This window comes from Urocitellus parryii, chromosome 5, assembly GCF_045843805.1.
Source record: "Urocitellus parryii isolate mUroPar1 chromosome 5, mUroPar1.hap1, whole genome shotgun sequence".
In the NCBI taxonomy this organism is placed as follows: domain Eukaryota; kingdom Metazoa; phylum Chordata; class Mammalia; order Rodentia; family Sciuridae; genus Urocitellus; species Urocitellus parryii.
The window spans coordinates 51,891,914-51,917,250 of record NC_135535.1 but is presented as its reverse complement, the minus strand read 5'-3'; the positions used below and the strand labels follow the sequence as shown (position 1 = coordinate 51,917,250).

The 25,337-nt window shown below is 36.6% G+C and overlaps 2 protein-coding genes across 4 annotated transcripts in view; both read left to right on the top strand.

The window, feature by feature from the left end:
- Xpot (exportin for tRNA) overlaps positions 1–8,665 on the top strand; it is a 39,718-nt gene extending 31,053 nt beyond the window's left edge. The window contains exons 24-25 of one of the 2 annotated variants that reach the window (XM_026392960.2): positions 5,219–5,275; positions 7,902–8,665. In XM_026392960.2, coding sequence (XP_026248745.1) covers positions 5,219–5,275; positions 7,902–7,928 — 84 coding nt within the window. In that variant the 3' untranslated portion in view covers positions 7,929–8,665. Of the gene's footprint in view, positions 1–2,741; positions 2,845–5,218; positions 5,276–7,901 lie in introns of those variants that run through there. The other variant, XM_026392961.1, reaches the window with a different exon arrangement.
- Positions 8,666–11,550: 2,885 nt separating this feature from the next.
- Tbk1 (TANK binding kinase 1) overlaps positions 11,551–25,337 on the top strand; it is a 45,036-nt gene continuing 31,249 nt past the window's right edge. The window contains exons 1-5 of one of the 2 annotated variants that reach the window (XM_026392971.2): positions 11,551–11,639; positions 14,130–14,247; positions 18,003–18,143; positions 22,007–22,136; positions 24,472–24,653. In XM_026392971.2, coding sequence (XP_026248756.1) covers positions 14,161–14,247; positions 18,003–18,143; positions 22,007–22,136; positions 24,472–24,653 — 540 coding nt within the window. In that variant the 5' untranslated portion in view covers positions 11,551–11,639; positions 14,130–14,160. Of the gene's footprint in view, positions 11,640–14,129; positions 14,248–18,002; positions 18,144–22,006; positions 22,137–24,471; positions 24,654–25,337 lie in introns of those variants that run through there. The other variant, XM_077798455.1, reaches the window with a different exon arrangement.

Here is a 25,337-nt window from a genome sequence, read left to right as displayed (position 1 = left end):
GATTACTAGATCATATAACAGTCGTTTATTGTTTTGTTTTTTGGTATCAGGAATTAAACCCATGGGGCACTTAACCACTGAGTGATATCCCTAATCCTTTTTTCTGTATTTATTTTTTATTTTGAGACAGGGTCTCACTACATTGCTTAGGGCCTCACTAAATTGATGAGGCTAGCTTTAAACTTGTGATCCTCCTTCCTCAGCCTCCCAAGATGCTAGGATTACAGGCATGCACCACGGCGCCCAGCATGGCAGTCATATTTTTAAGAACCTTTATACTTGACTGGGGATGGAGCTTAGTGGGTAGGGCACATGCTTAGCATGTGTAAAGCCCTCTGGGCTCAATCCCAGTACCAGTAGAAAAAAAAAGAAATACCAAACTGTTTCCACAGCAACTGCATCATTTTACATTCACATCAGCAGTTGAGTTCCTGTTCTTTCATACTCACCTGCTCTCATCTTTGTTATTGCTATTTTGTGTTTTGTGTTGTTTTTTGAGGTAGGGTCTTGAGGGGATGCCAGACTGACTTCAAACTCATTTTGGAGTTTGGGCTCAGGCCATTCTAATATCTGGGATTACAACCACAAGGCACCATGCCCTGCTTTGTGGATTTTTTTTTTTTTTTTAAATAGTGGCTATCCTACTAAGTGTGGAATGATAAGTCTTTATTATTTCTATTTCCCTGATGATTTGTGATAATTGAGCATCTTTTTATTTTATTTTTTAGTATTTATCTTTTTCTTTATTTTTAGGTGGATACAATATCTTTATTTTACTTTTATGTGGTGCTGAGGATCGAACCCTCATGCATGCTAGTCGAGCACTCTACCACTGAGCCACAACCCCAGTCCGAGCATCTTTTTATATATCTGCTGGTCGTTTTGTATGTCTTCTTGGGAGAAATATCTATTCATGTCTATATCCCATTTTCTGGCTAGGTTATGAGCTTTTTGTTATTTTCATTTTGTAGTACTAGGGGTTGAACTCAGGGCCTCACACATGATAGGCAAGTTATCTGCCACTGAACTACATCCCACACCACATACCTAGATTGTTATTTTTTTGACCTATCACACACACCTGGAGTGTGACTTCGCATTCTTTTTTTTTTTTTTTTAATATTTATTTTTTAGTTTTCAGCGGACACAGCATCTTTGTTTGTATGTGGTGCTGAGGATCGAACCTGGGCCACATGCATGCCAGGCGAGCGCGCTACCGCTTGAGCCACATCCCTAGCCCCGATTATTATTTTTTTAATTTTACTATTGAATAGTAGAAGTGCCTTATATATGTAACCCTTTATCAGCTACATGGTTTGCACATATTTTCTCCCCTTCCATACCCATTCCATAGCTATTGCTTTTCCACTCTGTTGCTTATTTTGCAGAAGCTTTTTAGTTTGCTATAGCCCTGCTTGTCTATTTTTACTTTGGTGCTTGTACTTTTTCATGATGTCCGTGAATTCATTGCCAACACCAGTATTTTGAAGCTTTCCCTCTGTGCTTTCTTCTGAGTTTTACAATTTCAGGTCTTTTGTTTAAGACTGTAGTACATTTTGAGGTGATTTTTGTGTATGGTGTGAGATAAGGATCTATTTTCATTCTTCTCTATGGGGATATTTAGCTTTCCCAATGTATGTGTTGAAGAAACTATTCTTTTCCCATTATATATTCTTTGCACCTTTATCAAAATTGGTTGACTGGGGCTGCAGTGTAGCTCAGAGACCATGGGTTCAATCACCAGCACCAAAAGAAAAATCAGTTGACTATATACGTATGGATGTATTTAGTGGCTTGATTCTGTTTCTTTGGTCTGTGTGTCTGTCTTTATGCCTATACCATACTTATTTTTGTTGTAGCTTTGTAACATCTTTTTTTTTTTTTTTTAACATTTAGGGCATTCATTAAAGATATATTTTTTTCTTAAGAGAGAGTGATAGAGGGAGAGAGAGAGAGAATTTTTTAATATTTATTTTTTAGTTTTCGGCAGACACAACATCTTTCTTTGTATGTGGTGCTGAGGATCGAACCCGGGCCGCACGCATGCCAGGCGAGCGCGCTACTGCTTGAGCCACATCCCCAGCCCTTTGTAACATCTTTTGAAATCAGAAAGTATGATGAGTTCAGCTTTGTTCTTCTTGAGGTTAATATTGCTAATAGGGGTCTTTGTAATTCCATATGAATTTCAATAGTGTTTTTTCTTTTTTAGTAAAAAATGTCATTGGGATTTTGATGATAGAGATTGCTTTCAAACTATAGCTCACTTTGTTTTTTGTCTTTGGAGTTAATAAGCATTTTGTCAACCTGATGGAGCAGGGGTATTTATTTAGCTTCTCAGCCAGTGAGTGCTCTTTTTCTCACATCCTTATATGCAGATGCATAAAGGGGGTCCCTTGTATTGCAGTTAGATTTCCACAGTCTTTCTAGTGGCAGAAACCAGCTTTCCTGTGGTCAAAGTAACTACCTAGTCCCACACAATGGTTTTCAGAGTTGCTTTCTAGTTCCCCTTTGTCTCTGTGGGTAGTGGCACTAGGCCCAAGTAAAGCATCTACCCTTCCACTTCAGAGATGCATTCCTGTAGAAAATGCCTTTAAGGCTAAAGTGGACTGGGCAAGAGAACTTCTCCTGTTCCTCTTTCTGGAGGGTTTTCCTTATTCTTACCCATGTTTGTTTCCGTTTTGTTTTGTTTTTTTAATGTGCTCTGTGATCTCCTTACTGCTCTTGATCTCTACATCCACCAGGATCTGCTCTCCATAATCTAAATAGAATCACATGAGGGGTGATGGTGTCATGTTCTTAAGCATCATAATCTGCACCCAATGGTTTTTCTATTGGATCTGAGGTATGTTGAAAGACAAGTTTTTTTGGTGCCAACTGAGCTCCCTGTGCATGTTATAATTCACTGTCGTGGCCTGCACCAAGTCCCTGACCACTGTGTCACTTGGGCCCAGGTATTGCAGATGGGGAAACATCCCTTCATGGATGTGGTGGCCAGCTTAAGCATCAAGGAGAAAAGAGAGAGCAGCAAATGTCACATTACTGACAGACCTCATGCCATTTCTCCTTAGCACCAATTCCATTTTTGGATCACTTTGGATAGTTATGGACATTTTAACTCGGGATGTCTTTCAGTGATGTCCTTTCAGAGTTTTTATGGCTAGGGGTAGAACTTGGTGGTAGAGCATTCACCTTGCATGCATTAGGCCCTGAGTTCAGTACCCAGCATTAGAAGGGTAGGGGGTGGAGAAATGTCCCCCCACCCATGGGCTGTTTTTTTTTTTGTTTTGTTTTTGTTTTTGTTTTATGGGGGTGGGGATCGAGGGAGTACTGGGGATTAAACTCAGGGGCACTCAACCACTCAGCCCCAGCCCCAGCCCTATTTCATATTTTATTTAATGAGACAGGGTCTCACTGAGTTGCTTAGCACCTTGCTTTTGCTGAGGCTGGCTTTGAACTTGCAATCTCCCTGTGTCAGCCTCCCAAGCTGCTGGGATTACAGGTGTGCACCACTGCACCTGGCTGCCCGGGTTGTAATAGCAGGGTTTTTCTCCCATATTTTTATTCATGTATTATAATTATATACACATAATTTTGGTCAATATCTTCTCCCTCCCCCTGGTCCCTTTCTTCTACTCTACTGGTCTCTCTTCAGATTTTTTTTTAAATATTGGGGGGGTTTTGTCCCCTTTTTTTGGAACTGGGGGTCGAACCCAGGGCTTTGTGAATGCAAGGCAGACGCTTTGCCACTGATCTACATCCCAGCCCTTAAAATATTGTTTTAATTGTAGATGGACACAATATCTTTATTTGTTTTTATATAGTGCTGAGGATTGAGTCCAGTACCTCACATGTGTGAAGCAAGCACACTACCATTGAGCCACAACCCCAGCCCTCCCTTCAATTTCATGAGATCTCCCACCTAAAAAACAAATGCTTTAAAAACTTTTTATAATGCTGAGATTTTTTTTTTTTTTTTTTTTTTTTTGCTTTTGTGGTGCTCAAATTGAAACCAGGACCTTATGCGTACTAGATAAATGCTCTACTTTTGAACTACATCCCCAACCCTATAATCCTGTTTTTTAAAGAAGCACTGAAAATTTGGAAATAGTTATATAAGTAAACATTTTTATGAAATCAGTAAGTAATTATTCATGTTAACTCTTAGCCTATGAGCAATAGAAATATACCACTCAATTATAGCTAATGTCCTTCCAGATTGCCAAAATAAATCTTTATATTTTTATCTAGTGGTTTGATTATAAAAGAGAGTTTAAGGGCTGGGGTTGTGGCTCAGTGGCAGGACACTTGCCTCACACATGTAAGGCACTGGGTTCAGCAACACATAAAAAAAATAAACAAATAAAGATATTGTGTCCGTGTATAACTAAAAAATATTTTTTAAAAAAAGATAGTTTAAGCTACCTCGGTCTCCATTTCTCATATGCCTTGTATTCTGACAACACTTTCTGATTAATTCTACTTTAAAAAATTATCTTTATTTTGTTTTTAGATCTAACTCTACTGAGTGACCCTTTACAGCTGTAGCAATGTAATTTTTGTCCTGTTTGCTGTTCTCAGGCATGAGTTTACCTTGTCCAGGAGAGGCGTATGAAGGCAGCCTGTCTATTAAGTTTTCTATTTGAAAATGCCTTAAAATTTTTTGTAATGAAAATCTGTTTGGGTTGATTTTTATAAGCTGTATAGAAGTACTATGGATTTGAAACAGTCTTAATGTACATTTATAAGTGTATAGATAAAGAAAATATGGAATATATATGTTATATTATTCAGCCTTAAATAAAGAAGGATATTGTCATATGGTAAAACATGGATGAACCTTTGGATCATATGCAAAGTGAAATAAATGTAAAAATGGTTAAGATGGTAAGTTGTGTTTTTGCCACAATTAAAAAAAAAAAAAAAAGAGCTAGGCATGTGGCACATGCCTGTAAACCTAGCTACTTAGGAATCTAAGACGGGAGGATTACAAGTTTGAGACCAACCTCAGCAACTTAGTGAGATCGTGTCTCAAATTAAAAATCAGATAAGGGCTGGGGATGTAACTCAGAGGCAGAGCACCCTGGGTCCAAGCCTCAGTACCTGAATAAATGAATGAATGAATAATAGTTATTTTTTTATTTTGTTTTTTTATAGTACTGTGGATTTGAATTAAGATGGGTTTATTATTAACATATCTATTCTCTTTTCTGCCCCACAGGAATTTTGTCAAGCACTTCAGCAGCCTGATGCTAAAGTTTTTAAAAATTACTTAAAGGTAGGTATTTGGGAAATTTCTATATCTTCCTACAATTAGGTAATACTTGAGGGCCCAAAGAGAATATATATATGCTGTAGTTACTTTGGGATATCTTGTGCTCTAAACACTGCTTCTAAGATCTGCAGTTACAGATGTTTCCATGAAACCCCTCTCAACTAAGCTCTTAGAAAAGATCATATGAAGTTAAATATGCACACTGAATGTCTACATACCTTGAATGTATTGTATGAAAATGCCAGTCTCTTTGACAGTTCCATGATGTAAGTAAATAGGAACATAGGGAAAAAAACAATGGTCAAGAACAGCTGCCCATATTAAGTTGAAAGGAGGGAGTTAAAAATACATAAACAAGGGCTGGGGTTGTAGCTCAGTGGTAGAGCCTCGCACATACGAAGCCCTGGGTTCGATCCTCAGCACTGCATAAAAATACGGGCATTGTATCCAGCTACACCTAAAAAATAAACATTTAAATATATATATAAACAAAAGTATGAATTGTTTGCTTACATCCTATCTTGAAACATTCGAATTGTGTAATAGACAAAAAGGAGAATCCTTAGGTTTGCCATCAAAGCTCTTTTTATTTTGCAAAACCACTGAATTAAACAAGAAAACCCTTGTAAGTTGGCAAGAAATGCAAAATGTTTATTTGGTATTCATATTTATAGTAAAATTAATGAGAGGAAGATTATGTTGTTTTCACCTAGGTCCTCAGACATTTCACGTTTTGTCTATTACCTTCAGTAAATTTGAGAGCAAAACAATGTACTAAATTTCTTGGTAGCAGGTAATGAGTGAATAACCTGGTTATTTTGCCCAATATGTTCCATAGAATTCATAATTCAAAAGACTTTATTGAGTAAATAGTTAAAAGTGTCATCCTTTGACTGATTCCAACATCTTCCCTTGTCAGTTACTTTCATAATTACAGATTCATAGCTTAAACATCTCAAAAGAATTTGTGTGGGAGAATATTGAGAACTATTTCTGGAAATAACTTCTGTTCAGTAAATTTTAAATCAAACTTGATTAGAAGATCAAAGATCTTTAAAGATCAAAGATCAATTGATCTTTATTAAATCAATAATAATATAGGTACATTATAGAAAGCTAGTGCTCTGAATGTTACTTATTCGATCTGTACATCCTTTATGAAGTGATGACAGTCTTAGTAGTAGCATTATCTCAGTGTTAGAATTATTATTCTAATAAAAAAAATGAAATTCATTCTTTCTGCCTACTTCTCCCTCTATATCTTGTTGATCTCAGATCTTACTGATTCTTTCCTCTTTCTCTGAGTCCTATGTCCCCTTCATTTGTTCTAGCCAGGCTGATCTATTTGAAAACGTCAAACTTCCAAGTCTGTTGCCCTTCCCCATAACCTTCCTAAACTCATCATTTACTAAAAATAAGTTCATGGTTTTTAGTTAGGCATTTACAAATTTTTTTTCAGATTCTGATCTCAGATTACCTTTCTAGTTTCTCTTGTAGGAGAAACTTTCTAGTTTCCTACAAGAGAAATAATTTAATCTTTGCTATTCTTGCTGTTGCTCTTCATGCAATTTTTCAAAAATTCTGCCTTATTGGCATCCCTCTTTCTTTATGAATTCTACCTATTCTTCTAGGCTTTCCTTAAACCTCACCTCCTTGAAATCATTTTGTTTGCTCAAATGGTGATCATCCTTTTCTCTGCACTTAGGCTTTTTTGTCAGATGAATAGTGGGTCTACTAAGTGCTAGAAATACAATGATAAATATGGTTCTTGTCCTCAATGAACTAACCACCTATCATTTAGTAATGCAATATTGATGGTAGGGTATGATACTGAACCAATGCCTGGCATAACCTCCAGCCTACTTTTTTTGTGTCTCAAGTATTGAACTGGAACCACCATTTAATCATCATATAAATAGTAAATTCCTTAAGGATTTGAACTGCTACTTCATCTTTGACTTGTTTCATCCTCAAAATTTAATTTTCCAGTGTTAATTTTTTTCCAATGTTAATTTTGATGGTAGAGAGGTATCAAAAGCATATTTTCTTCTGACTGCTTGAAACTTACAGCATTAGAGATAATAGCATATTTTCATTACTTTCCCAATTGCATAATATTGACAAGTTATATCTAGACTTCCAGAAGAGAAAGTTCTTATCTTGAATTATGTGTGAACTTATAAAGTATGAAGTGTTTTAAATATCTGGCATGTTACAAAAGAGTGACTCTCACTGAGCGTGGTGGCACATGCCTGGAATCCCAGCAGCTTGGGAGGCTGAGGTAGGAGGATTGCAAGTTCAAAACCAGCCTCAGTAAAAGTGAGGCAACTCAGTGAGACCCTATCTCAAAATAAAATACAAAATAGGACTGGGGGATGTCTGGGGTTGTGGTTCCATGGCAGAGTACTTGCCTGGCACATATGAGGCACTGGGTTCAATCCTCAGCACCATTTATAAACAAACAAACAAATAAAATAGGGCTGGGGATATAAGTCAGTGGTTGAGTGCCCCTGAGTTCCATCCCCATTATCCACCCCAAGAAAAGAGTGACTATCTCTCAGAAAGTTGGAACCATTCTTTATGTGAAAAAGATTTTATTTTCTGACTTCTTTTTTTTAATTATTTACAGGTATTCTTCCAGAGAGCAAAGCCCTAAGGACTGGATTTCCCTGTGCCTACTTCATGATCAGGAATTCCAGTTAATAATTTATAAAGAAGAAATTTTTGTGTGCCATTCACACTGGTCTTTTTAATATTGTTTTGAGCTTACTGCAGTATATGTATTAGAATTTTTCTGTAAAGTGGGTGTACTTTTCCCTATATACAGGTATGTGACAACAAGAGAAGTTGCTTGCATGCCAGCTCAAATTGTTCTATATAAAAATGCTGTTTAAAGACAGCAGAGTTATGCCTCATATCTTAATTTTTCTTTATTTGAAACTTTAAGTCCTTTCTTTATAAAAACCATAGCAGTGGAAAATAGTGTACTTTTCTTAAAAATTGATGAATATAAAATGTTAAAAATTTTTAGTTTTCTTTATGTGTGCAGACACATAAAGTTTGGGGGGAATGCAACAATCAAAACTAATTTTTTGTAGATAGACATTACGTTTCTTTAAACTGTTTCAAAGCCAATGTGAAAGAGAATGGGTTCATAAATTAATCGATTGAAAAGTAGGTGCCAGTGTTATACATTTTTTATAAAAAAAAAAAAATAAATTTTACGTAGTGAAATCTACCAAGTCTTTCCTGGAATTATTATAGAAATTTTGGCCTCATTTCCCTGTCTTAAGCACTCTGATTTTCCATTTAAAAATTTGCAAATATGAGTACATGGATGCCTTATTTCACTTAATTACAGCCCTAAAAGGTTACATGCAACTTCATTCTGGTTTTTGCTTTTGAAAAAGCCTAGGTAAATCTGTTCATAGAATTAAAATCCCAATTTTTTTTTCTGTTATTGGGTGTACTTAAGAGTACAGTGTACCTATGTGTTTATAATGTTTGTAAATAGCTACTATTTAATTACAAGCATCACTTCCCCTGCCTTCCTCATTTTTATTCATGACTACTGGAGAAAGCAAGTATCAATAGTAGTATTGAGAGAGAGAGGAGGGATAAAACCAAGCAGCAGAATAACTACAGACATTTAAGTTTAAAGGCCAAATTAAGATATTCAGGGAGGAGGTTGTGGGGGGTGGGTATAGCTCAGTGGTAGAGCACCTGCCTAGTATGTGTAAAAAACCCTGAGTTAGTTTTCCAGCATCACAAAAGGAAAAGGGGGAGGTTTTTTTTGTTTTGTTTTCTGGGAGGGTTTGTTGGGTGTTTTGCCTTAGGCCAATGTGTTGCCTAGAAGTTTTGTAGATGGGCTTCAGTGGCCTATAATTTCCTAAAAATGAATTCTGAATTGGGCACCTGATCTTTTTCTGGGTTTTAATCCACAAGAGACTTTAAACATTTTCCTTACATCATGGAATAAAAGTACTAAACTAAATTGGCAGTTAACTATAAAAATAGGTCAGTGGAATGTATAAATGTTTTTAAAAATAGTTAAATGAAAGTGGGTGTTTCTTCCATAGGTTCTCCTGAAGTATGGGAGAAATAGTCACATCTCTTGCAATAATAGTAATTATTCAAAGTATACTAATGAGTAGCATAGCAGCTAAAAGCTTATGTAACACTGGCTCTGGACCCAGATATGTAGGTTTAGATACCAGTTTAAAACCTGGATTGAGTTAAATAACTTCTTCCTGCCTTAGTTTCCCCATCTCAAAAACGGGGAAAATAATGGTAGCTACCTCATAATTCATTTAGAATTCCATAAGTTAGGTCCGGGGATGTAGGTCAGTGGTAACAATGTAGCTTGCCTAATGTACAAGACCCTGAGTTCAATCCCCAGTACTACCAAAAAAAAAAAAATCTATAAGTTAAACATGAATTTATTTATTAGTACAAATAATGTACTATTAATTATACATGCAGAAAATTGTTATCTTCTTGCTCTAGCTCTTTTGGGGGGAGGGACAGAGTCTTGCTGTGTTTCCCAGGCTGGCCTCAAATTCCTGGGCTCAAGCAATTCTTTTACACTAACCTCCCAAGTAGCTGATACTGCAGGCATATATCAACATGCCTAGTTGTCCCCAATTCTTTAAAGCCCTTCAAAAGATTCCCATAGGAGAAATCAGGATGTGGAAATCAGAGTGTAAATAGAAATTGAATTCTTCTGTTATATAATCATGTATAACAATTCTCATCTTCATTCCTTAAAGTTCCCCCCCAAGTACTATTAACAGTCCCATCAATTACCTTATTTTCAAAAGCTAGCACCCAAATGATTGTCTCAAGGATGAATCTCACTTGTTACAGTTGAGATAAATGAGGCAAAAGACTTGGGGATTTGTATGACTTGACTATGGAACCACAGGGTTTTATGATGCCTGATTTAGTCCTGTGCCTAACAGTTTATTTAAAGCTTAACGCTAATATTAATTGGTTCACAAGTGGCTTGGCCTTGTAGGAAAGTATTGTGTGGTATTTTAATGTGCATCACTTATGTGGTCAACGTGAAGTTCTTTGGCTCAGTCATATTTCCTCCCACAACTTTGAGCTGTGGGTTTTACTGTTAGAAGGAACTTTGACAGTTCTTTACTCTTGTCATGACATAAAAAGAACTGAAATTGATTGGAATTGTAAGTAGTGAATACCTTGTTAGAATTATTTCATCACTTAAACATTGTTTAAAATTCTAATAAAATAACTTCCTTTCTAAGAATTCATTGGAGTGGACTTTTGTTATCTCCATTGTGCATTTGATAAAACCTGAAGTCTAGAAAGAGAAGAAACTTGCTTAAAGTCAATAACTGGCAGAGCTGGAACTGCCAACTCTTATGTCTGCTCCATATCAGTGCCTCTCCTCTTAACCACTCCGCCAGGGTTTCCCATTCAATGGTGTTTGCTGTAGTTAGGTTCTGGGAAGCATCTCTTTTCTCTTCCTCTCCACTCAGAAATCTTGCTATAGATCAGCAGAATTCTGTGCCCTTGCCTGTGCTGTCGTGGCCAGAAGGGATCTCTTTATAAAGGTACAAAACCTGCTTAAGAAGAACCTGTTTTTTAATCCTCCAATACTGTCATTTTTCCAAATACAATTTGGAAGAGGGAATTAAGTGAACATATTAAGAATTTCATTTTTTTTGTAGTTGTAAATGGACAGAATGCCTTTATTTTATTTGTTTATTTTTATGTGGTGCTGAGGATCAAACCCAGTGCCTCACGCATGCTAGGCAAGCGCTCTGCCCCTGAACTACAGCCCCAGCCCAAGAATTTCATTTCTGAATATTGTGAGATGATAATCTGGCACTACTGCAATCATAGTGGTCTTTAAAACAAGTACAAATCTCTTCCCTACAGACTACGATATTCCTCTTCGATAGCTCCTGATGTGTCCAGCATGCTGCCCACCTGTGATTATTGGAATGTTTGCAATCCCTAGATCCCCAGTGCCACCGCACTCCGTGCCCTGCTGGCTCTCGGTGACAGGGTGGGATCTGCAATCAGGGAATCTGAATTACTGTGTTCACTGCGCAGAGCTTTCCAGCTTCAACATCAAAACTAGGGGCACGAGGCGGAGGAATAGGCAGAGGTGTGGAGGTGGAAGGTTCCCCACCGTCCGACCCCTAGCTACAGCGGCTGGGGAAGCTCAGCATCTGCGGTGGCGGTCGGACGGGCCGGCAGGCGTGCGCACGCGCATCCGCGCGCGCCGGCCGTCGGTCACGTGACCCCCGGCCAGGGCTCGCGAAGCCGGAAGTAGCCCCGGGCTCCTGAAGGCCGCGGGAACCCGCTGGCGGTGGCGCGGCGGAGACCCGGCTGGGTAAGTGGAAGTGGGGCGGGGGCGGACGGAGGGGCTGAGGCCGCGCGAGGCTCTGGTAGCCGGGCCTACGGCGCCGAGCGCCCCCGCCCCCTGTGGGGGACTGGGATGCTGAGTCAGAGTGGGGACACGGCGGGCGCCCTGAGTAGCCCCGCACGGCCTGAGGCCAAGTCTCTTCGGACCCTGACTGCGCGGACACCGCCTCCCGGTGCCCGGGGCGCACGAAGCCGGGTGGAATGGTCGTGCCAGCCCTGTCCCCTTCATCTGTAGTGGCCCGCGGCCAGCCCTCTGACCGGCAGCCCGGGGCCCTCCCAGGTCCCGCGGCGTTGAGTACGCAGAGGACGAGTCGGTGCCCGGTACCGGGTCAGGGCTCCGGCCGTCCGAGGAAGAAGGGCTGCTTCCTCCCCGGGAGTTGGACTCGCCGCTTGTTACCTACTTTCCAAGGGTTGACACGATTGGTAGTTTTTAAAAGGACTGATATTTCAGATGATTAAAAAGAGACGTTTCTCTAGGGTTTCAGTGATGTTAACATCAAGGTTGACTCACCGGAAGCCAGAAGCAGAAGACGATTTTAATATACACAGAAAATGCTAATTCCCAAGTGTTTCCTTCCTTGTTGACCTGGCTTACGGGTTTTTTTTCTAATCCACTTCTCAAGTGTTTTTAGTAGGTAGCCTCAAAACAGCTCTTCCCAGTAATTGTTAAATGACCCACCTTTGTTCACTCCCAACCCTCTAAAATAATATCTAATAAATGATTCACAGAGTTTGGAAATCCTGGAACTTTGTCCGTAGGCCATGTCACCAAACCTGTTTTCATCCTATGTGACTTTCGTTTTTTGAATGGTAAAAGGAAGTAGACTTATCACAACATCGCTATTAACAAACATACTTGTTGAGTGCCTCTTGTCAAAAATTTGGGAAGATTTATATAGTAAGCACCTGGTGGGTGTGCTGAGTCATGTTCAGCGCTGTTAGGGGGTTATCGGAAGATAATTTCAGAATGCGTTTCCCATGATCAATGTTTTGGAACCCTATTTTATATCGTCATATAGAGTGAGGAGATATCTAAGCTGATAAGTGTTTATGTCATCCACTAAGAAAGTACTTAATGATACCTTTTGCCATTTAGTTCTATGAAACAGCAAAGTTACATTAATTAGAGATAAGTTTTGCATGAGATATTTGAGTTCATTATTAAGTCTTGTGTGCAATGTGGCAGTTTACAGATGTGTATTCCTTATTTATGAAAAGGGGATCTTGTTTTTGTTGATGATTTCCAATTAGTTGATGTATATAAAATCCTTGTCTGAACTAGCTGCATGGTAAAATTATGTAAATACATCCTAGTATACAAGAGAGTGGTGAAATTTAGACTCCCGCCATTCTACATATACTTAACCCTGCTTGAAATATTAGCACAGTTTAATTAGTATTAGTTATTAATTCATCATGGAATTCCCAGTTCAACATACTGCTTTTTGTTCTAATTTACTATGAAGGGATATTAAGATTATGTTTTGATCTGATATTATAGCAGGTTTAAAGGAGCATGATGGAACTAGTGTTTATGTAGTGTTAACATACTTCACTTTTATTCCAACATGGAGCTCAAATATTTTTAATAAATTTGTAGTTCCATAGTTTTCCAGTATTAAAGGACAGGGCTAGAGATAATGGTTACTTTTTTAATATTTATTTTTTTACTTGTAGATGGACAGAGTACCTTTATTTTATTTATTTATTTTTATGTGGTGCTGAGGATCGAACCCAGTGCCTTGCACATGCAGGGCAAGTGCTCTACCGCTGAGCCACTACCCCAGCCCATGATGGTTACTTTTTAAAAGTTGGTAATGTATGCTTGGTATATGTGTATTTATAGACTTGGAGGTTAGAGGAAACTGTTTTCCTTTAAAGTTTGTATCCTCTTTATATTTTTAAAATATAATGTATCCTTGATTAATCATTCACAATATTTGAAGGAGCTATAATGCTTATTAACAAAGATAAAAGTAGAAAATAGATGTTTCTTTTAGACCTGTAATGCAAATTAAACTAAATATATGTCATTGGGTAATCTTTTTTCCCAAAGCCCACACAGTGTTTCAGCCTGTAATATTTCTAGAAATTTAGATTTTTATATAGAACTTAAGTTTATGAATAAAACTTAGCAATAAATAATGGATAGCCTGGAAGGGGGGAAGAGGATTAAACCCAGGGGCACTTAACCACTGAGCCACATCCCCATCCCTTTTTATTTTTTTATTTTGAAACAGGGTCTCACTAAGTTGCTTAAGGCCTCACTGAGTTCCTGAGGCTGGCTTCAAAGTTGTGATCCTCCTGCCTCAGCCTCCTGAGCCTCTGGGATTACAAGGCATGTGCTACCATGCCTGGCAAATGAGTAGTCTTATTTGAGATTAAAAATAACTAGCATTTGTTTTCTAACTGTATTATTCCCTTATACCATACCTATAAATCTTTTCTCTTCCCTTAGTATAACAAAAGAAACACCTGACCAAGCCGAGATGCAGAGCACTTCTAATCATCTGTGGCTTTTATCTGATATCTTAGGCCAAGGAGCTACAGCAAATGTCTTTCGTGGAAGACATAAGGTTGGTACAGTAAAAACTGAAATTTTTTTATCACTATATATATATATTTTTTGAGAAGTATACTTATACTAAAGTATTTGACTTGGCAATTTTGGTTTTTAAATGAATTTTGTTATTATTGAATGTTTAGTTTGTATCAGAAGCAGGGAACTCATCTACCCATTGTTGGTGGCAGAGCCTGTGTGTTACAAAATGGAGAAAAATTAGGAGGTTGATTGCAAAGAGACTGGGGAAGATTAGTGTTGTACCTTTTGATTTTATAACCAACCCTGTACTCTGATGGTATGAAATCAGTAGGAGGTAAAGGGAAGCATATGTGCACAGTGGAGGGGAACCCACAGATTATTCTGATCTATTGTACCAAGGGTTTGTGCCCCCTCTAGAACATCATCCCACAAGGTAGATTGTAGTAAAATGAGATTCTCAACAAGAAGTCCAGGTGTGGGGTAATCAAAATGTAATAGTGGAGTAGGAATAGAAGGGCCAATTCCAGAAGCACTTCAAGGACCAAAAGGATTTTTGTCAGATTCTATATTGGAGAATGAAATTAAAAGATAATTAAAATAATTTAAAGTTAAGAAATTGAAGATAATTAAAGCATCTATCCTGGGAAAGAAACTAGAAAAACAATAAAGTAAAAAATTCTTTTATAGTACAAGTAACCAATAGTTTTTTAGCACTACAAATTTGTTTTAAGCCAAAAGGTGTTTGGCCCCTCCTAAATTCTTATTTTCAGAAACAAGGGTTCTAAACATTTTGATAGAGAGGAATTTCTTCCTGTTTTACTATAGTTGTGAGATTATCAGTCATTTCTGTCAGTGTTAAAAAGTGCACTGGGGAGGGGCTGTTTCCTCTGGGGAGAAAATATGATTATAAACAGCCTCTGTGGCTTATGGAGCATGAATCAGAAGTGTCATATGGACAGCTTTTAGCATTTTCCCCTTTGGTTATAGAATTGTGCATTATCTCTGGATCCTTATTTAAGTTCATTATGATCAGTCTTAAATGTTTCTTAGAAATTGTTTTTGTTTTGTGCCATGAAGAGAAAATAGGTAATGCCATAGGATTTAACATTGAAAATACATCCATCTGTCTTTCTGTGTTCCAAATTAACAAGTTTTAATGATCGTTTGGTATGTGTAGTACTTGCACACAGAGTTTCAACTTAGTATCAAGGTGGCATAAGGAAGGAAATAAATTAGAAACTAATGGTATGACAATTGATAGTCATAGAGACTGGGTGAAACATATTTAAAGTACCTGGCATTAGTGGATACTTACATATTCTGGTCTTTCATTACTTTGATACTCAGTGTCTTTCATGTTAGGGCAAGCACATAGTAGATCTTCAGTGTTTGTTGAATGAATAAATGAATGAGTGAGGACAGATTAGATTACCCTAAAACAACCTGAAGTTCTTAAGAAATAAACATTTCAGGGATGTGTTCATAGAAACCGTGTTTGTTCTTTTTTCTTTGTTTTTTTTTTAATATCTTTATTTTATTTATTTTTATGTGTTGCTGGGGATCAAACCCAGTGCCTCACATGTGCTAAGCAAGTGCTCTTCCACTGAGCTACAACTCCAGTATATTTGTTCTTAGTGACATCATTTAAAATATTTAGGGCTATACCCCTGGTCATTCTCCAAATCCTGTTTTTCCTTAATAACTAGGTTGGTTTTTGTTTTTTTTGTTTTTGGTGGAGGGGGATACTGAGGATTGAATTCAGGGGCACTCAACCACTGAGCCACATCCCTAGCTCTATTTTGTATTTTATGTAGAGACAGGGTCTCACTGAGTTGCTTAGTGTCTCACTTTTGCTGAGGTTGTCTTTGAACTCATGATCCTCCTGTCTCAGCTGCCCAAGCCAGTGGGATTACAGGCGTGCACCACCAAGCCCAGCAATAACTAAGTTCTTAAGTATACTATTTATCATTCAAAGTATACTACTTAATCTTTCTGTTTTTCATTAAGTTGCCTTTATCTAATATTGTGTGAGTGGATGGATATGTGTGTGATAATCATAGTGAAGCTGAAGAGAAGAGAGTTGCAGGAAGGATGAGTTGATCTGCCCAAATGTATTTACATTATATGTAGATCTCTTAAGTATCATTTGCGTATGCTTGGATTGATGACTATTAAGGTGAATAAAGGGAAAATGGTACATTCCCCCAAGTATCGCATTAATATCACAGATATGACAGACTACAAAAGTTTAAAAATAATCAAGATGGGTACATTGAGACATTGCTTTACTTTCCCTGCTTGTTCCTCTGCTAGAATTCTCCTTACTTTAGGTTGAATTTGAAACAAGTGTCCTTATAAAAATTTTCCCTTGTTAGGTGATACATAGATTTGGCAGTGTATTTACCTTTCCTGAAAAATGTTAAAACAGTGTTTAATTGAAGTTTAAATGGTTTTTCTCTTTTTGTGTTGTCTGAAAACAGTTCATGCCCATTTTCCTCCCAAAAGAATATATGTCTGTGTATTTGGTGTGACTAGGACAGCAGGGATGGTGACCTTCAAGTGATGAACTTGAGAGATGGGATTATAAAGCAGCTAAATGATTTTAAGAAAAAGATTCTGGGGTGAGGGGAGAATGATGGCTGTGGAAAGCTATAAAGAGGGCTGCAAAGCAGGAAAAAGCACACGGTCCTGACACACCAAGAGCCATGAAATATCTTTAAGAAGGGCATGCCTGTTTGACCCTCAGGCTCAAAGAGAAAATGATTGTCATCTTGTTCCTAGGAAGTTTAGCCTTGGATAAATAGGGAAGGAAGAACTGGCTATCCTAAAGTGAGGCCTGCTGATTAAATAGAAGGAAATGAGTGGGTCTGAAAGAGAATCAAGGAAGGTTAATATGAAGAACATGGAAGTGTGACATTCAGTGAAATTTAAGCTCTTATCCCCCCCCCTCCTTGGTACTGGTGCTTAAACTCTGTGCCTCATGCATGCTAGGCAAGTGCTGTACCACTGAGCTATACCCCCAGCCCCTTAAGCATATCTTTGGTACCCTCTAGAATTCCCTACTAGCTACTACTATGCATTGTTATACTACCTACTGATCTACTTCACTAGACCGTGAAAAAGTGAGTAAGATGGTCACCAGTAGGGAAGAAGAAATGCCCTTCATCCTCTAGAGAAGGTCTGTGAAGGAACAGCCTGCCCTAGGCATGTAGCATGTAGTTGCCCTGGACAACAGTGGTATAATTCAACCAGGAAGTCCATTTGAATTGCCTTCTCCAGCTCCTACTTAAAAACATACACACACACATACACACACACATACACACACACACTCTCATAACCAGTAAGTATTTCTGAAAAATTAATCACATTGAGATTTTTAATAAAAATTTCATAAATAGAATGTATTTTCACATTGGTCCTGTGTTCCTTTTACTTCTTTAAAAGTATTAGGCCTTAAAGAAACCCTTGGAGTTTCAGTTTCAGTTTCTTATCCAGTAGATGACTTCACTTTTAATTCTACAAAAGCTTTTATCTTCTGATGTATAAATGACTATCTTTATAGCGTATCATAATATAAGTTTCATTTGTAATATTAAAATAACCATTTCAAAATTCTAAAATATACAGTATGAAATATTGAATAGCCAATTGATTCATTTTAACTTTGTAAAATGTCAGGCACCTTTGTACAAATTACCTTTGCTAAGGGGTGTATAGAATTCCTTAAGAAATATAAATTGTTACAGCTGGCACTAATGATGCACCTCCCTCTCTCTCTCTTTTTAGAAAACTGGTGATTTATTTGCTATCAAAGTATTTAATAACATAAGTTTCCTTCGTCCAGTGGATGTTCAAATGAGAGAATTTGAAGTGTTAAAAAAACTTAATCACAAAAATATTGTCAAATTATTTGCTATTGAAGAGGAGGTAAGTAGACAAGCTTTAGTTAATCTTGTCATTGTGTTTATTATAGTTATGATTTAGGAGACAAAATCTAACATTTAAAACTGGATTTTAAAAACTGAGGAAAGTAAGGGCTCATTCTATCCCAAGTATTCTTAAATAGATATAGAAATAGAAATAAAGTATCATAAGAATGGAATCAGGAAAAAAGTATAAGAAATAAGAGGCTTTAGAATTTGGTGAATTTGATTATCAGTATTATTATTCAAAAAAGAAAAGCTTGGGCTGGAGATATAGCTCAGTTGGTAGAGGGTTTGTCTTGCGTGCACAAGGCCCTGGATTCAATCCCCAGCACCAAAAAAAAAAAAAAAAAAACCACTAAAATTAAAGTGATATAATTACAAAAAGACTAAAGAGAAAGAGAAATAGTACAGAGGAGACTTTGTAAAAGAATAAGAATCCTAGTAATCCAGAGATGACTCTGTAAAATCTAGTTATTAAAAGATTGATTTTAGAAATAAATAGGAAAAGAAAGACTTCCATTAGGAAAAATGATCCAGAAATAATTGAAACATCTATTTTAATCCCTTTAAGACATACGTAAGTAATTAATAAAATCATCTATTTTGAAAAAGTTTGGTAGTTTATGTTCCATATCCTACTGATTTCATTTTTAGTGATTATTTCTCAGGAACTAATCAAATGTAAATTATAGCTGTGTACATAAAGAAGTCAATATGCTGTTTGTAAAATAAAAGCTGTTTAAAAAGTTAAATTAAGCTAGATGCGGTGACACAATTCTAGTCCCAGTTATTCCGGAGACTGAGGTAGCAGGATAGTGAGTTCAGCATAGGCAATTTAGCAAGACCCTGTCTCTTATTCAACTTTTTTTTTTTTCCTTTTCAAAATAAGTTAGATGATGTGATGGTTTGTTTCCCATAGTTAGCCAAACTCAAAGTTAAGAGCCTGGCCTTCCAGATTGCAGGCTCTACTCCAAGACTTCTGACACCACTACAAAGGAGTTTGGCAAACTGCATAGTTCCCACAAAATTGCTCTTACTTAGGACACCAGCTTCAAGTTCAGGAGTACTGAAGGCTACTCTAACTTCAGACCACAGCTTTAAATTTGGAAGCTCCTTTGACTCTCAAATTTGGTATTTCATTAGAACATAAAATGATTCACAGAACTCATGAAAGTATTGTACTTATAGTTTTGCTTTTAGGGTTTTTTGTTTTGTTTTGGTACTGAGGATTGAACCCAAGGGCATCTAACCATGTGCCACATCCCTATCCCTTTTTATTTTTTGAGACAGGGTCTTGCATAGTTGCTTAGGGCTTTGCCAGATAGTTGAGGCTGGCCTCAAATTTGTAATTTTCCTACCTCAGGAGTAGGAGAGGATTACAACTCCCAAGCTGCTGGGATGAGCTGCTAGGATTACAGGCGTGGGCTACACACTAGTCTATACTTAGTCTATACTTCGTATTTTGTTACAGCAAAAGTATACAGATTAGACCAACCAAAAGAAGAGACTCAGGGTGAGATATGAAATAGTTTCTAACTGAAGTTTCTTGTCCTCAGGGACACATCACCCTCCTAGCATTGATATGTGAAAATACACATGGAGTGTTGCTAACCTGGAAGGCCTGCCCAAGCCTTTGGTACACAGAATTTTTACTAAGAGGCCATCATCACACATTGCCTACATTTCTGATCTTTAGTCTCCAGTACATTCCATAGGTTTGGAAGAATTCGTGTAGTCTCCATTTTCTCTGGAGTGATACAGTGTGTCCTAAATATTCCATCATAAATCACATTGTTTAACTTTCCGTTGGCTGAAGCCCCCAGATACTCAAAAGAATTTCTTTAAGACAGGATCCTTTAGGGGCCAGAAATGACTTCCCAATAGAGCAAAAGCCAAAATTTCTTTGATAAAATTATTGCTTCACTATTCATTAGTTCAGTAATGAAAAGATTTTACCAAAAATTTAATTACCTGAGAATATACTTATATATAATGTTATATAAATAAATCAGGACTAAAATAGATAATGCAATATGATCTTCTATATACAGTGTAATATGCAAACATTTGTTGTATATCTAGAATGAAATTTGATCCATATAAAAAAGACTGAAAGGAAGTATACCATAATGTTAACATAATTATCCTGGGGTGATAGAATTATGTATATTTCCCAAATTTTCAACAATCAATATATATTATTTTGTTATTTAAAAACAATAGGTTTTCCAGGTGTTGTGGCACACACTTGTAATCCCTGTAACTAGGGGACAAAGACAGGAGGATCCCAAGTTTAAGGCCAGCCTTAGCAATTTAGCAAGACACTGTCTCAGATTTTTGAAAAGGGCTAAGAGCAAGGTGTAATGGTGCACGCCTGTAATCCCAGCAACCTGAGAGGCTAAGGCAGGAGAATTGCAATTTCAAGGCCATTCTCAGCAGCTTACTGAGGCATTAAGCAACTTAGTAAGACCCTCTCTCAAAAAAATAAAAAGGACTAGGAATATAGCTCAGTAGAAAGCATCCCTGGGTTCAATTCCCAGTTTAAAAACAAAATGAGGTTGGGGGTAAGGATGTAACTTAGTGGTAAAACATCCCTGGGTTCAATCCCCACAACCCCCAATATGGCAAAAAATAATAATTTTAAAAAATAAAAAGGGCAACAGTTTTTTAAAAAATATTTCTCCCTTTTTTTCTGTTACTATTAAATGGTAGAGAAGTTTAAAATATTTTATAACAGTGTTTTGGGGCTATGTAAGAAAAATTATAAACAGAAGAAAGGAACTTACTATGATAGCGTGCACCTGTTAATCTCAGCTACTTGGGAAGCCGAAGCAGGAGGATTGAAAATTTAAGGCCAGCCTCTGCAACTTAGATCTTGTCTCAAAAAATGGAAAGGACTGGGAAGGTAGCTTAGTGGTAGAGTACCCCTAGGTTCTTTTCTCCCCACTGCAAAAAAGGGTGTAGTGGGGAGATAGGGAAGATAAAAAGTTGGAGATGAAATCTGGATTTTTAGACTCATTAAAATTTTCAAGTTTCTAAAATTGGCATGCATATGATAATAATAGTGTATTATGTTATTTGATGTTTCTTCCCTTTAAAGCTATTGTTGTATTGATGATGAATCTTGCAATCAATGGTACATTAAAATCAAAGTTCAAAACAAACCAGCTGAGATGCAAATGAGCAGATCATAACTTTAATGCAAGAGGTGCTACTCAACTATTCTACCATCTATTTGTTTTTAAGGATTAGACTTCATTCCTCAAAGTAAAAGTACTTGTCATTAGAAAAATTTCAAGTGTTTAAGAGATTTTTAGAAGAACTATTGTTCTAAATGTACTACTACTATACACTAGAAATTGAAAATAATTTTAACAGAATTATTCAACACTGTAACAATGATTTTGTAGTTTAGATTTAGCCCATTTTCACTCGTTGGTTTTCCAAAACAAATCTGACTTTCTTACATAATAAGAATTTGGAAGATGTTAATTTTTATATGTGCACAGTCATCAAGTATTTCAGTGAAATCTAGGTGAAGCAATTGACAGTGCATTCATCATCATAACAAATTCTACCTTCAAATGAAATCAGAAAGCAGGATTTGAAGGTTCATGCCTGTAATCCCAGCTACTTAGGAGGTTGAGGCAGGAGAATTGCAAATTCAAGGGCAACCTTACTCAGCAACTTAATGAGACCCTGTTTTAAAATTAAAAAGAAAAAGAGCAGGAGTAAAGCACCCTGGTTCAATCTCCAGTAAGTTGAAGAAAAAAGTAAGTAAAAACAAATGAAATCGTTAAGTACTGCCATATAATAAAATTTTTTTTTCATAATGATTCCCAAACTGATTTTTTTTTTTTTCAGACAACAACAAGACATAAAGTACTCATTATGGAATTCTGTCCATGTGGGAGTCTGTACACTGTTTTAGAAGAGCCATCAAATGCCTATGGACTACCAGAATCAGAATTTTTAATTGTCTTACGAGATGTGGGTATGTTTATTTATTTATATGATTTGTGTGTGTGTGTGTGTGTTTAACATGTCATGACATAAAATTTTTAGAAATTTACATTAAAAAATGGAAGAACTTTATGAAATGCTTTCTTTGATATGATACCAAAAGCCCAAATACCAAAAAGGAAAAAAATAAATTAGACTTCATCAGTATTTAAAACATCTGTGCTTCAAAAGATAACAAGTCTCTCATTCCATGGGATGAGAGAAAAAAACATTTGCAAATCACAAATGAGGAATTTTTGTCTAGGCAACTCAACAATAGAAGGCAACCCCAATTTTTAAATGGGCAAAGGATTTGAAGAAATATTCTCCCAAAAAGATATATAAATTAGCAAGAAGTACATTAAAAGATGCTGAACATCATTAGTTATTAGGGAAAATGAAATCAAATCCACAGTGAAATATCACTTCCTACTCCCCTAGAATAGCTAAAATCAAAAAGAAAAACAAGTGTTGGCAAAGATGTGGAGAGACTAGAACCCTCATACAAGACAGGTAGGACTGTAAAATGATATAGCCACTTTGGAAAGCAGTCTGACAGTTTCTCAAAAGGATAAATATAGAATTACCATATGATCCAGATCCAGTAATTCTGCCAAGTATGTATCCAAAAGAATTAAAAACATATCCACACAAAAACTTATACCACTGTGCACAATTCATAATATCCAAAAAAGGGAAACAGCCCAAATGTCCATCAGCTGATGAATGTATGAACAAAAATGTGGTATATCTAAGCGATGAAATATTATTCATTCATAAGAAGAAATTGAATAGTGATACATGCTAAAATGTGGATGAACCGCGAAAACATTATGCTCAGTGAAAGAAGCTGGACACAAAAAGCCACACTATTGGAGCTGGGGTTGTAGCTCAGTGGTAGAGTGCTTGCCTAGCATGTGTGAGACACTAGGTTTGAGTCTCAGCCTTGCATATAAAGAAATAAAAATAAAGGTCCAACAACAACTAAAAAAATATTTTTAAAACAGCTACAACATTACATGATTCCTTTCGTATGAAATATTTATAATATACAAATTAGACAGTAGAGAAAGCAGACTAGTGATTGAGGACAGAGTTGAGAAGTGGCTGATAATAGTTATGGGATTTCTTTTGGTGTAATTGGGTTTTATTTTGGGCATGATAAATGTTCTGAAATCAGTGGTGAGAATTATACAGCTCTGGACTGTACTAAAATTACTGAATTGTACACTTTAAAAAGATTAATGTTATGCTTTGAGTTATATTTCAATAAATCTGTCATTATTTTAAACATGGTAACCAAAAGAAGTAATAACTTTTTAAAAGAAATGAACCCTATATTTGAGGAGCTGGAAAATCCCAGTTATAAGGAAAGTATAAAATTAATAGGAATTCTTAACCTTGACACTGAAAGTAGAGTGGAGATCATTTAAGAATTAAATGAAAGTGAAACACAATTATTAGTATGCTTCAGCCTTTTTAATCAAATAGAAATTGCAAATAATTTATGCCTTCATAGTATACTGCTAGCCCTGACTTTTAATAATTGTACATTGATAACCCTGAACTCATTTTCATATGTTGAATTTGGACATTCTTCTATCAGTTATCAAATGTTTTAGTGACACTGCCTGTCAACTTAATTTCAACAATGTAGTCACCTTAAAATGGAGGGCTGGGATTGTGGCTCAGTGGTAGAGCACTCACCTAGCATGGGGCGGTGGGGGGGGGACCCTGGTTCGATCCTCAGCACCACATAAAAAAAAATAAAGGCATTGTGTTGTGTCCATCTACACCTAAAAAATAAATATAAAAAAAAAAAAGAAAAGAAAATGGGCTTTTGAAATAGCACTGAAGCACATGAGAAATACGTTTTTATGGAAACTAATCAGACACTTGACCTTTTACTTTTTTGTTACTTTATTGAATACAATTTAATTTTAATGCAGTTTCCCCCTAAGGTAAAGAAATATAAAGATGAAAGTTTGATATCTTTCTGAGAATCTTTATTAGTTTTAAGATATATGTACATATACACATACACAAAAGCAATTTCAGAAATCATATGCATTTTATTATATTTTCCTGATAGTATTTAAGGGAGATTGGAGTCCTCCCTAGAAACCATATTGATTCTTATTCTAAAACTCCTTATAATTGAAATATGAAGTGGGTTATGTAGAACATCTGTTACTTTGAGTGAAATGTTTTTGCATCAATTTATGGGAAGACATTGTGTGAATGAGTGTATTATATCAATGAATTTGAGATGTGTGTACACATAGGTACCCACATATGATTCCTTTGTTTTATATTTATTACCAAAGTGGGAGGAATGAATCACCTTCGAGAAAATGGAATAGTACACCGTGATATCAAGCCAGGAAATATCATGCGTGTCATAGGGGAAGATGGACAGTCTGTGTACAAACTCACAGATTTTGGTGCAGCTAGAGAATTAGAAGATGATGAACAGTTTGTTTCTCTGTATGGTACAGAAGAATATTTGGTAAGTTATATATCACTAATAATTTTATATAAAAAATATTTTTAGGGGCTGGGGATGTGGCTCAAGCGGTAGCGCGCTCGCCTGGCATGCGTGTGGCCCGGGTTCGATCCTCAGCACCACATACCAACAAAGATGTTGTGTCCGCCGAGAACTAAAAATAAAAAAATAAATAAATTCTCTCTCTCTCTCTCCCCCCCTCTCCTCTCTCTTTAAAAAAAAAAAAAAAAATTTAGTTGTAGTAGGACACAGTATTTTTATTTATTTGTTTAATGTGGTGCGGAGGGCCAAACCCAGTGCCTCAATATGCTAGGCAAGTGCTCCACCACTGAGCCACAACCTCAGCCCTAAACATTTCATTTTAAAATGTTAAACATATAACAAATATAATTGGATAATTGGTAAGCCAGCTCATGATCTATAAAATGTTATGTGTAATTTTTATAACAAAAGTTGAATTTTCTATTCTAATGAATATGGTGTGTATGAAGGCTATCGGATATTGGTTCTTTTTTTTTTAATATATTTTAGTTGTAGATGGGCACATACCTTTATTTTATTTATTTTTCTTATGTGGTGTTGAAAGTCGAATCCAGTGCCTCACAAGTGCCAGGCAGGCACTCTGCACTGAGCCGCAACTCCAGCCTAGGATATTCGTTCTTGAGGGCACTATTTTTTTTTTTTTTT